Source organism: Equus quagga, chromosome 11 (assembly GCF_021613505.1).
Source record: "Equus quagga isolate Etosha38 chromosome 11, UCLA_HA_Equagga_1.0, whole genome shotgun sequence".
NCBI classification, from domain to species: Eukaryota; Metazoa; Chordata; class Mammalia; order Perissodactyla; family Equidae; genus Equus; species Equus quagga.
The window spans coordinates 3,216,474-3,229,977 of record NC_060277.1 but is presented as its reverse complement, the minus strand read 5'-3'; the positions used below and the strand labels follow the sequence as shown (position 1 = coordinate 3,229,977).

Sequence of the window (13,504 nt, the reverse complement as noted above, 5' to 3'; positions counted from 1 at the left end):
ACAAGGAATTCACCCCATTCACAAGTAGTGTCCTTTGTGGATAAAGTAACATTACAGTATGAAATCCTCCTCTTCCCATAAATATGCATGTTCAAATGATGCTGCTCAATGAGAACCTGCATGCCAACCTCACAGCATGCAGGGTCTGAGCGTGTGCTTCAGCACAAAGTTTACCCCATGCCAAGGATCCCAGAACAGACCCGTAAATGCCAATGGGGGGACAACATGTACACACAAAAATACACTGGAATGAACGAGTAGATATGTATGGATTATGCAATTACAGAACATTCTTTGTATTTTTTTGTGTTTTCCAAAATTTTCTATAACAATGTATTACTTTGTGATCAGAAAAACTACAAATAAGCATATTAAAACAAAAGAAAACCAGAAAGACCCAATCTGAGAAGATTGTCAGGTAACCTTTAGAACACAGCAAAAAAGTAGCTACCATTTTCCCTGTATAAATTTTATTATTATTAGTTTGTATCCGATTGATTATAAAAGTTTTCCTCAATGCCTTTTTGAAAAAGTCCCCAGGCTCAAGGATCAAAACAAAAAGGATTTCAAATTCTAATTTCATGTTTTTCTGGACTAGAGTAATAAGATGTGAGTTGAAAATAACGACAGCATCATCACTTATAAAGAAAGCTATTACTCTTTAGGATAAAGTTACTCTGAATTTATAAAAACAATAACAAACATTTTGAAACTTACAGGAAATCCTTTTGTGACAGGAATTTCAATATTAAAGATGAGGATTCGGGCCCTGAAACGAGTGCAGGCTTTAATGGGCTCCCTGGGGCCACAGAAGATGCAGCCGACACTGGAACAAAAACAGAGAGAAGGCAGCTGGGGGACAGTAAACATACATGCAGCAGGACACCTCTGAGACCATTTACAAGTGGAGCAATCAAGGACACGAGGGGCCTGCTCTCCACACTCCCCAGGTCCACGCATGGCTTTATGTCATTAATACCCTGGCATCATTTCATACCTACAGTTTTTGCTCAGAGAAGAAGTACATGTGTTGATATTATTAACTGCAACGTGAAGGAGGTTTTACTTATCATTCTTACACTTCTGCAAGTGCCTGTTTTTGGCCAAATGAAATTCAGAATTAATACTCATTCTTTCATTTGAGCTGGTGAATGGCAAAATTTACGTGTTTCGAGGTCCTATATCCAAAACACTGGCTGCGTAAACTCATTTTCTCACTCACTTGATTTTGATGATATCCATCCCAACCAACGTAAGACTGACATGATCGCCCGCGGCCGCCCAGTCGACAGGTTCATCGTGCAGAGTGATTCCTGGAAACGAGTAAGAACCAAAGCGCACAGTGAAACGCCTCAATATCAAACCATAACAACCAGGAGAGCTTGCTGCTGTGCCTCAGCAGTCACTACTCATCATTTTCAGTATGAATGGATTGAGAGTGAGAAGCGTAACTGTGAGCGTTGAGGAAAACACACTTCCTCCAGACTTGACTCTTCTGGAACACCGCCCTAAACATAAGGTGTCCATAAAAAGCTGACTTCTGCTTATTTAATCAAGATTGTTAAACTCATTTACTCAGCTGGTATATTCATTCAACAGGCCCCATACAAATATTTCTCTTATATCAATGAATGCAGGCATAGTAATACAGTTCAAATTACTTTTAATAACATAAAAGCTGGGACAGGGGAAGGTGCCTAGTAGTATTCTGTTCTCTCGAGCTTTGCTTTTAGATAACCATCTAAACAGCCGCCTGTGTTCTCCGAGGAACCCACAAGGCGTCGTGTTTAGTCACATGGTGCTCACGCAGGCCCCTCCACTATTTCTGGCCCAAGAGAACTGCCTCCCAGAGAGAGACATGCACGGTGATAACTGGTTAGATGAAAAGAAAGAGATGAATGATGTAAGAAAATTTAACTTGAAAATGAACCCAGGCGCTGCTATCTGGAATAATCCGGGAGGGCGACTCAGGGCAATACTCGGTGTCCTTCGTCAGAGGCTTTCAAAGCAGTCTCATGTGTGCTGTCTCCATGGCATAAATTTACGGGAGAGTTCCCTTCCACTGGAACTTGAGCCTTTTGAGGAAGACAGCCTGTGGGCCAACCATCGTGGAATAGTTCTTAATTGACATGTTTTCAGTAAATCATAATTCACCCATATCTTTCTGAAAATCCTCATTTTTCCCATGGAGCACACTGTTAAGTGCGTTCCTTTCAGACTTCTGGGGAGTTCCAGGAGAAACTTAAGAGCTCTGAGACAACCTACGGTTTCATTCACAATTTCATGTCTGTCCACATCTGCATTAATCTGAGAGGAAGGGCCATACCTTTCATCAAGGTGTCAAAGAGATTCCTGACTCTGAAAATGTTACCAAGTATGATATTAAGGAATGTTTGTTAAATATTCAACTAAATAAATTTAGTTTTTAAATGTAAAATTAAAATGACCATATCTGATTTTTGCTATGAAACGTGGGACTAAAGACAGGAGCTAGCTACTTATGTACAATAGAGACTGCCTTTGGCTTAAGATTTGAAGAGCTTTCCTACTAGAAGATCAATTAACCATACAGAACTTTATAAAGGTAATATATAATCTGTTTTTCTCCCCCCAGGCATGTTACACTGTCCAAGCTACGCTATTTCTCTTCTGAAGGACCCTCTTCACTGGGTCTGTGCGTCAGCCACGGCAGCACCTCAGGCGCTCTAACAGAAAGGGGCATTAAACAACCAAGTCAATGAGGAGGAAGCAGAAGGGTCAGACCCTGAGGCCTGAGAACGCATGTGGGCTAGGAGGGCAGCTCTCAGGAGTGGGTGGGTCCCGGGGGCTTCTGATATGGCTCTACCTTTAAGAAACATGGGATTAAAGATAAACGTTGGAGTTTCTCTGGTGGGGAAGGGACTGAAAGAGAGAGGAAAAGAAGGTGGGTGACCTTCAGAGGTGACCAAATTATGACTTTGGAGGTCACAAGGCAGCCAATCTGTAAAGTTCACGATAATTTTAGGACCATGGCTTTAACTCATGCCTACTGACTGTAAAAAAACATTCCTATTCTCAAAAAAGCTCATCAACATACAAAGAAATTTCAAAAATATTGTAACTCGATCACTTTAAAAAAACAAAAGTAGAGGGGCCAGCCTGGTGGCATAGTGGTTAAGTTCACATGCTCTGCTTTGGCAGGCCAGGGGGTTCAGGTTGGGATTCTGGGCACAGACCTAGCACTGCTCATCAAGCCACACTGTGGTGGCATCCCACATAAAACAGAGGAAGATTGGCACAGATGTTAGCTCAGCGACAACCTTCCTCAAGCAAAAAAGACTGGCAACAGATGTTTGCTCAGGGCCAATCTTCTCCACCAAAAGAAAAAAAGAACAAAAAAGGAGAGAGCTGAACTTGAAAACAATAGATCTATGGAAAATAAAACTTTTTTTTTAAAAGTGCATATTACTTTTTTCTAAACAGAATATTCATGATCCCTAAGCAAGCAGAAAGAAAAAGGTAAAATGGAAATAACTGCAGCTTTCATTCCCTTATTCATTTTTAAATTTAAAACATGTTACCTCTTAATAGATATTCATTAATCTCTTACAATCTCTAAGAAATCAGCTTTTAAAGTAGGCAAATTAATTCAAACAAAATGTACATTTAAATTTATAAACTGGTTAGGTACAACTCTGGATATAAACTCTAAATAAGAGTAACAGAAAGAAACGTATGGAAATCAAAACAAATTTTAACATTCCCAGTAGGTTATATTTAGCTTAAAATTGTTACAAATCATATTACTTTACAGTATAACAGGTCTTCAGTTTTATGTTGAAGTCAGAAGCTTAGTTGGAAGCTAGACTAAGGCTAATAAAGAACTATAAACTCAATCAGAATTCAGAAAAGAATAACATATATATATGTATGGTCAAATCATCAGAAGACACAGATAGTTATCAGCTATGATGAAAGAAAGGTCATATATTAGATCTACGTGCAAAAGCAGTAACTGTGGCACTTCAGCTCAATTTCTCTATTCAACACTAAGATTTTCTGCATTTGCATCTTATTTTCTTACTTACGCGTTCCTATATATAAAAATTTTTTTGGTATAAATACAGTCAAGGCTGTTAACATATAGTAATTCTGAAATGCACATTTCAGCACAACAGACCATAGTAGTTTGTGCTGCTACTGGCTACTTAGTGCCAGGTTGAGGTGAGATTGAAGTTCTGCTACTGAATACTATTTTAAATGTATCTGTCAGGTGTCTCTACATCTGGTTAAATCCTAACCAGTCTTCTTGAATCAGCGTCAAAAAAAATATGCTACCACATTTAGATTGTAATATGTACATATATACACACATAGCCACAACAGAAAAAAATCGTTTAATGTTTTCACATTTTTATCTTTAACAGTCAGTATCATTTTGACAGTCAGTTACAATTTCAGTAAGAGGTTATTTACTCTAGAGTTAATAACTAAACTACTTTTAAAAATCTGCTGTCTCAACTTAAGGGTTGTTCAGCAAGAGACCCTTGCAGAGGAATACCTTTTGCAGTACAAGTTTCATTAGGAGGCATTGCTAGCAGTCGGTCCCCAGTCTGGATGTAACCAGCTTCAATTTTACCAGTTACACAAAATCCAGATCCTTGATCTGCAAAACGAGGCAACATTCTGTAATGTTTCATAGAGTAATGTTATCCAATAATACTGTTAGCGATATTTAGTTCCCCAAAACTAAGAGTTCAAAAAACATTAGCAATTACCATTTCAGAATGTTTAGCATATCTACTAAATATTCTACTCTTGAGTTTCTTACAAATAAAAATATCCATGCTACCAAAAGTCAGAGTTCATTGCTTTTTCAAATATTTACTGAACTACTTAGGTGCCAGGCACTGTGATAAAGCCTGGGGATAAAGAGATGAAAATATAAGCCCCTACCTATACAGAGTTACACTAATGGAGAGAAAGACAAAAACAATGACACTGTCCTGAGACAAATGCTATTTACAATGTACAATGGAAACAGAAAAATGTGCACAGAAGAACCCATGATGGGGGAACCATTACACTTTGGCTGAGCACTCTGAAGAAGAAAGAACGGCCACCAGGAGCTTGTGTGCACAGGTAGAGAGAAGGAGGAAGACACTGCTGATCCAGGAAACTGCATGTGCACAGGCACAGAGTCCTAACCGGATGTGGGATGTGCTAAGACCCTTGTGACATTTACATGGGGGATCACACGGCATAATGAGGGAAAGGCAAGACATGAGGCAACAGAGACAGGAAAGGGACAAGTAACAAAGGGGCCTCTTAAGTCACACTCAAGGCTTGAATTTCATGCTTGGTTAAGTTAATGGGAAGTCAGTAAAGAACGGTGGACAGAGAAGGTACATGATGGTATTTCAGTGTCAGAGAGGAGAGGAAATGCATACATTGACTGTAGAAAAGGAATAAACTCAAGGATTTCAGAATAAGGGATGACAGATTTTGGGTGATAAGGTAAGTGAGGGATAATGACAAAGGGGAGAAAGCTGAAAGGATGATGCATTAACTGTGATCCAGGAAATCAAGGAACAAGACCCCTTTTAGCCTCAGTGGATCCGAAGTGTCTACAAGACATACAGGTGGAGAAGATGCATTCCAGGGGACACCAATCCCACCACATTCCAAGAGAAGGGCACCCCAAGAGCACACTCCCTGTGGAGATGTCCGGAGCAATTAGCATCTGTATCAGGAGAGTGAGAACAGGTTTGGGTTGGAGATACAGATTTGGGAAGCATCAAGATGCCCGAGGTAGATGAACTAATTGATACCCACCCAAAAGGAGCATGTAGACGAAGAAGAGAACTGAAGCAAGAGAACACCAGTTAAGAGACAGCAAGAAGAGCCCCCCAAGAAGATAGGAGAGGTCAGAGAAATAGACCACCAGAGAGAAGTTTCAAGGTGGATGTGGCTACCAGCCTCAAAAGTAATGCCAAATTCGAGTAAGATGGAACTAAGACAGAATTGAAAACTGTTCGCTGACTTTGGCAACCAAGAGGTCAATTCATAACCTCAGCGGGAACATAATGAGGACAGCAGCGTAGGCAGAGGCAGGAAGCTGCCTGAAGAGAGAAGGGGAGGTGAGAACGTGGAGTAAGCAAACATGGCTAATCAAGAGAAAATCCAGCACCTCTGTATTTTAAGCAGATAAGCGGCATTCTGGAAACCATTACCATATTTCCTCTACTACTAGAACCTCAAAGCTAATGATGATAATGATGCATTTCAATTGTATTGAAGGATTCTTTCAAAGCACCTTCACTCGCTCATTATCTATTTATTGTGTGTATTATGTGCCAGGCACGAGGGAGGTCCCGCAGATGTAGACAGAGAAGAGACAGTCCTTGCCCCAAGGAGTTCACAAGCTAAGTGAAATACATGGGCAGCACAGAAGCAACTAGAAAAGTGCAGGAAAAATGTAATGATAGAGGGTACAGAGAACACAGAGGACCTTGGGGTATGTGTGTGGGTGAGCTCACCAATTGTGAACTTACTGCTGCTCGGTTCCAAATCCACTCTTCACCCCTGCTCCATGACAATGGAGATTTGGGGGACAACTGACATCTTCATCATACTGATGATGCCAATGAATAAATACATCGTATCGTATTTTTATTGAGATGTTTTATTCCATTTCCATTTCATAGTTTTCTATACAGGATCTTTTATCTAGTTAATAAGCTCTGCTATTAACCCTCCAGTTTTACCCGTGTGTGGTATCTGTCTCCTGACTGGACCTAGACTGCTACAGACGGGGTGGAAACGGGCAAGCAAAGAGAGAGGAGTGATGCATGGTAGACATGGGCAATGAGGCCTCCAGGAGGTTAAGAAATAGCGAACGATCTCGTCTGGTTGAAGGATACGGAAAGTAAAGGGAGAAAAATACCACGAGGCTAGAAAGAGCGCAAGGTTTTTACGCTTGGAAGACGAGTATGAGACAGGGAAACGGGGAGTAAACGGAAGATTCTGGGCAGGGGAGTTAACTGACTAGAACTGTGCACTCTAAAATTAATCTGGCAATGAGCCTTACATCGACATGAAGAAGGGAGAATCTGCAGACAAGAGAACAGTTCCGTGCAAGGAAGGAGCGCAGGAGAGAGGGAGAGGTGGGGCCGTGCTGAAGCAGCATGGCAGTGGCAGCACTCACCTTTGAAAACGTCAGACACACATAACCTAAAAGGCTTGTCAACAGACCTCTGAGGAGGCTTGAAGGAATCTGGGAAAACGGCAAAAAGCAAGGTTTAATTTCAACTGTCACTTTGGAATCATCTCCAAAGAGCCCATTATAGTCTCATGTCTCTTAGAAAATAATCTTTTTTATAAATTATAGCAAGTGCACTGTCATTCATCTAATACTTTGTTGCCTATGAAGTGTTTTCACATATGCTACCTCATTTAGTGTCAAGGAGTCTATGAGGCAGGGGGCGTGGGCATGAGCCTCATTAATTAAATCAGGAGAACTGAGCAGCAGACAGTCTAAATATTGCACATGGTTTCAAAACTGGAAACTGACCTCCTCTGACTACAAATCCCAGACTTCTTCATACATATTCGTCTCCCATAAAGAACTCTAAATACCAGTTAACATCAAGCTCATAATGCCTTAAAATTAACATGGAAATATACTTACCAATTTGTTCTAATAAACAGAGCCCTTTATACCATTTTGTGAGTTCGCTTGATTGAGATCTTGTGATGAGATTCTCACCACTGAGACCACTCGTAGGAATAAAAGCTACATCACTTTCCTATTAAAAAAGATTGAATATATGAAACTTAATACAACACTGTTTAAAAGTAGTTAAAAGGTTCCCCATAGCTATAACTGCACCAATTTTGCAAAAGCAACACAATGTACTTTTTAAAAAGTAATAGAAATCAGAGACCCTGAAGTTATCCCATCTAATAGTTTTTAACTTTTTCAATTTTGTGGGAAACTTGCAAATTTATTCCAACACACTCAAGCATTTTTACCTGGTAACACAGGCACGTTTCACATTTTTGCTGGAGAAATTCCTCTCTACTGGTTTCCACAGTCCTACTCTAATAGGTGGGGGGAAAGCCTTTTACTTATACTAAACCCAAGCTTTCTAAAATATACGCTATCTTCTAAGGAGAAGATTCAAAGAACATGAGATAAGATATACATGACACCAGGGGGAGAGGGGGAAGTAAAAGCAAAAAGAATTAAACACACTTAACGAGCCAAGAGTATCAAAGTTTTAGTTTTTGTCGCTCACATCAGTAAGATGAGATTAATGAAAGTAACTAAATAAATTTAAAATTACCTTACCTTAAAACCTGCTTGCTTAAGAAAGTGCCCAAGTTTTCCAGTAATCTCTTGAAATCTTTCTTGTTGCCAATTAACCTGATAAAGATCCAATTTATCTTTAAAACTATGCTTCAGACCATGCTATATAAAAAAGTTAAATTTCTGCAATAAAATGTAAATAATCAAGACTATAAAATATAAAATCTATTAAATATAAAATCTGTTAAAATTAAAACTCAGAACATCAGATCTTACTAAATATGATCTAAAAGTATCTTTTCCTACAACAGAAAATCTGGAAACAAACTCCAATACATACAGAATTTTTTGCATAAGCTAAAAGTGACTTCAAACTTGGATAGTAAAAGTGAATAATCTATTAAACTGTGCTTGGACCAACTGCTGAAATACAATAAGATTACTGACACACTCCCGCAAGCTAAATAATGTAAAAATGTACATGTAATATGAACTCGAGATAACGATATGCAGGTTAGAGTATTTACGAGTAAGTGTAACTTGGAAATTCATGTCAAAATAAGATGGATTAATGGATGGATACAGGGGTAGATTCACAAAAATGTTATCAAGCAAGTAGCATAATGTTAAATAGTGGGTATAATATGAGTGTTTACTATAAAATTCTTTCAACTTTTCTTTATATTTGAAAATTTTCATACTAAAATACTAGGAGGAAAAAAGGTATATGTAATAATGATACTATAAAAGAACTAACTGTGTAGAAAAATGAAGGGGACTATGTATCTGATCCCAAGGTAAGAAAATATCTACGCATAAAGAAGTCAAAAGAAAATATTTGTAAATTTAAATGTTACTGAAAAACATACCATAAACAAAATGAAAAGTAAAATAACAAGTTGAGAAAAATATCTAAAAGATAAGATAAAGGGTTGACATCATTAATAAATAAATTATGCTTACAAATGGTTATGCAAAAAAGCTTCAAAAATGAGCAAATTATTTAATTCCAAAAGAAAAAGTACAAATGGTTAATAAATATACAAAGTATATTTAAGTATTATTAATATTCACAGAAGAATAAGTTAAAAAAAAGAAATATCTTGTTTCATACATCAAATTGGAAAACAATTTTTTAATAGCAGCAATGTTGATAAGAGTCTGGGAAAGTGAACCCACCCATACGTGCCAAGAGTGAATAACTACAACTTTTCTCAAAGGCATGTTGGTCAGGTACAGCTAGTCTTAAAAAGGAAAATGCCCTTAGGCCCAGAAATTTCCATAGAATAAACCATTTCTGAATACATACATACACACATGTGAAACAACCAGAAATATTCAAAAGTAGGGGATTGAATCAATTACAGTATATGTTTAAAAAAGACTACAATAAATCCATAAAAACAACCTCTTTATACAAAAATTATTAATTACTTGGAAACACGCACAAGAGTATAGTCAACTTTTTGAAAAAGCAGATAATAAAAAGATTATAATCCAATGTTGTAAAGAAAAAGATTTTTATGTATAAAAATAAATTGGATGGATGTACAAAATGAAATGTTAAAGGTTTTTTGGAGGAAAGCGGAGTTGAAAATATAGGCTGTTTCACATTTTCTTTATACTAAATGTATATTATTTTTAACTAAAAACAATTTTAAGATTTTTAAATTAATTTTGAAAATGACAAGACAATTTCTAGCTTAAAAATTACTATCTCACTTATTTAAATATCAGGATCATGAATTTATTTTTTAAAATAAGGCAAATGGACTAATCAAATGTACACCAGTCACATGTGAGATCATCACTGAGGCGGAACAGCACCTTAATCGGCATCTAAAATGAACGCTCATAGGCCTTTAAATACCTGATCCATTTTGTTGACGGCCACTGCAAGCTGTGTGACCCCGAGAGACCGAACCAAGAGGCCGTGTTCTCGTGTTTGTCCTCCTGTCTCAAATCCAGCTTCAAACCCTCCCCTGCTGGCATCTACAACAAGAACGGCTACGTCTGCCTACGGAAGAAAAAACAATCTAAACAAAACATAACGCCACGGCATTTTAACTCAAAAGACACGTCATACAGTTAATTGTGTCGGTCAGATTTTAAAGGCAGACGCCAAACACCAAAGCAAATCAAACAAAAGAATTACATGATAGATTAAAATTTTAAAATAAGAAAAAGTACTAACATATGGCCAAAAATAATGACATAAAGAAGAATGAAAAATGTCCATATTTGACTACCATAACAATTAAAATATCTAGGCAAAGGAGGAAAATCATAGAAAAATTAAAATCCAAGTAAACAGGACAAATATTTATAACATATAAGGTTTAAAAGTTATCATCTTACTAGAAAGTCTTTACCAAAAAAGGAAAAAAAGATATAGCTCCATAAAAAATGAGTTAAAGGATATAGCAAACAATTTGCTAAAGAAGAAACATGGCCAACAAACATGAAAAAACTCAAATTCATTAGAAACCAAAAAAAGGACAATAAAGACACATCAACAAAGTCCTCCCCTCTGCCATTTTTACCAACCACACCGGGAAAGAGTAAGACATCATCGACTGTGAGTGGGTAGCGAGGCGGCGCCCTCACATGCCTTCACACTAAGCACCAGGGCCTTAAAATTAGGTACACTTGGCTTCTCATCAACTTCACCTCTAGGAGTTTATCCCAGAGAAACAGTAAGGGGTCTACAAAAACATTTGTCAGAGTACTGTTTATAAAGATGAAAAACTGAATAAACGAATGATGAAAAACAGCATATTCGCCCTCTACAGCCACTGCAAAAGAAACTTGAACAGTTTCCTAACCCTTGTGGACTGTTTGGAGAATCAGACGAAAGACACTTCTCCTCTCAACCTCAAGTTACACACGAAAAGGAGGAAGCCCGCAAAGCTGAGCTGGAGCTCCCCGTCCTCACAGGCCCTCCTGACACTAGTTTCACAGGTGCCCTTGACAATGCTTTTGTGCTGGTGCTTTTTTATGTGACTCCACTTGCATCATGGAGATGCAACCTTTGAAAATTTGCAATGAACAGTTTGTGAAACCAAAAGATGTTCCTCTGTTTTCATTCTCATCAATTATTTCTGTCAATGCCTTGTCAGGATATTTTTTAAAGGAACACTCATTTTTCCCTTTTCAGTTTTTGCCTTGTATGCATACCTGTTTTCACAGAAATGTGCTTTTCTGTAATCCAGGAGACAATGACTGAGTTCAGCTTTCCCCTCTTCAGCTATCCTCGGACTGTTACAGATAGTCACTTCCTCTCAAGGGTCCTCATCCACACCAAGTGCTCTGGCCTTTGGTCAGAATGAAGGCCACAACAGCTTTTCTCGTCACTGTATGTTTATGCTATCTAGTCTGTAAAGAATCTCACACACATTACCATATAATCCTCACGGTAATGGGAAAGGAAACGGTCACAAAGTAAGCAAAGAATTTATCAGTTACTTTGCTCTGGACGTCAGAATTTAAAGTGGAAGTATAATCCACGTACTTTGGGGCAATTTACAGGATTATTTCTATTTCTTTTTCCTTTCATTCCTACCCAAATACTCCTGCTTTACTTCTACTCTCGAGTGCAGCATTCACTTCCAATCCTTCATGACGTACAATGCCAGACTCTAATTTCTCAATGAGATACAGTTCTCTTGGTCAAAGATTCTTAGTTAAGAGCATAAACTGGAGAATCGTGGAAACATGGCTTTCATTCGTGTGTAGTCACTAACAGGTCTCACACCTCAAGCAAAGGGTCCAATCTTCCTGGGTATTAATTTACTTGCTGCACGAAACACTGGGGGATAAACGTAGTTTATATAAAGCACCGAGCCCTGACCTTCCAACTCCCTAGGACCAATAATGATAAATCTCTTTCTTTATCAGGCTTTGCTAATAACTGTCAAATTGTATTTACTTTCTTAGGCTAAAATTCAAAATTCACTGAATTGGTATGAAGATATCTAAGGCCAGGGGCTGGCCCAGTGGCATAGTGGTTAGGTTCATGGGTTCAGATCCTGGGGGAAGACTAGCACACCGCTCATCAAGCCATGCTGTGGTGGCACCCTACATACAAACTAGAGGAAGACGGGCACAGATGTTAGCTTAGTGACAATCTTTCTCAAAGCAAAAAGAGGAAGACTGGCAACAGATGTTAACTCAGGGCCGATCTCCCTCAGCAAAAAAAAAGATACATAAGGCCAAAAGTATTCGTCCTAATCCTCTTTCGTATTACCACCTCCAAAAAACTACCTGGCAGTTTCTCTGTTCTTTATATGAACAGTTTGTCTTTGGGAGCTCCAATGCCTACACATGATCAAGGAAGCCCTTTCAGCAGTTGAAGGCGCTCTCTCCTCATCACGTGTCCTGTGAGCATTCTCTCGTAGCACATTTGTGTTGGCCTTCTCTTACCTTCCTGACTGAGGAGAGGCTGCACGTCCTCTGTGCTTCTGTGTATCCCCAACAGCCTACACAGCACTCTGCACACTGGGTAAGTGACTCTGATTCTATTTCTTCACTTGTCATATAATGGAATTCAATTAGATAAACTCTAAAACCCCTTCCTACCCTAACTGCTTGAGGAGTTTGGAATAAATGATCTTTATGACTACTAGACTCTAAGGATCCAAGATTCAGAAACATTTTACTGTCTAACTGCTTGTTCTGGTGTTTGCCTCTCCAGGGAAACCACCAAGTCCATCGCATACCCTCACTGCCTACCACAGTGCCTGGCACACAGCTGGCATTCAGTAAGGATTCACTGAATGAGAAAGAACAAACATATATGCATACACATACACAGATACATACACACACAGACACACACGAGACTCATACATATAAGGAAAGAAAGAAAAGTATAGCCTTCGGCAAATGCAATTAGAAATATACTAATTTAAAAGGGGATAATTTGTACTTCACGGAGTTGTTATACAGATTAAAATAAATGCCCACAAAATACCTCATACAGTGTCTGGCCCATAATAGGTACTCAATCAACAATGATAATTATTATTTTTCACTCTTCATTACCACATTCAGTCCATGAACCTTAAATTAATATTCTGAAATTATGTATCAACTTTCTAAAATAGAATCAAACACTTTCTCACTAATCTTCAAATATATTCTAATTTATTCATATAACATCCTTCTGAGATTGACAAATGGTCATATTAACATTCCCTTTTAATGAGTGGAAGA

At 38.3% G+C, this 13,504-nt stretch overlaps 1 protein-coding gene across 3 annotated transcripts in view; it reads right to left on the bottom strand.

Annotated features, from left to right (window-relative positions):
• Positions 1-13,504, bottom strand: part of HBS1L (HBS1 like translational GTPase) — a 77,379-nt gene that overhangs the window by 10,267 nt on the left and 53,608 nt on the right. For all 3 annotated transcript variants that reach the window (XM_046674966.1, XM_046674964.1, XM_046674965.1), the window contains 7 exons: positions 10,161-10,307; positions 8,333-8,407; positions 7,670-7,787; positions 7,187-7,255; positions 4,541-4,645; positions 1,223-1,313; positions 718-826 (listed from right to left, as the gene is read on the bottom strand). In XM_046674966.1, coding sequence (XP_046530922.1) covers positions 718-826; positions 1,223-1,313; positions 4,541-4,645; positions 7,187-7,255; positions 7,670-7,787; positions 8,333-8,407; positions 10,161-10,307 — 714 coding nt within the window. The remainder of the gene's footprint in view (positions 1-717; positions 827-1,222; positions 1,314-4,540; positions 4,646-7,186; positions 7,256-7,669; positions 7,788-8,332; positions 8,408-10,160; positions 10,308-13,504) is intronic.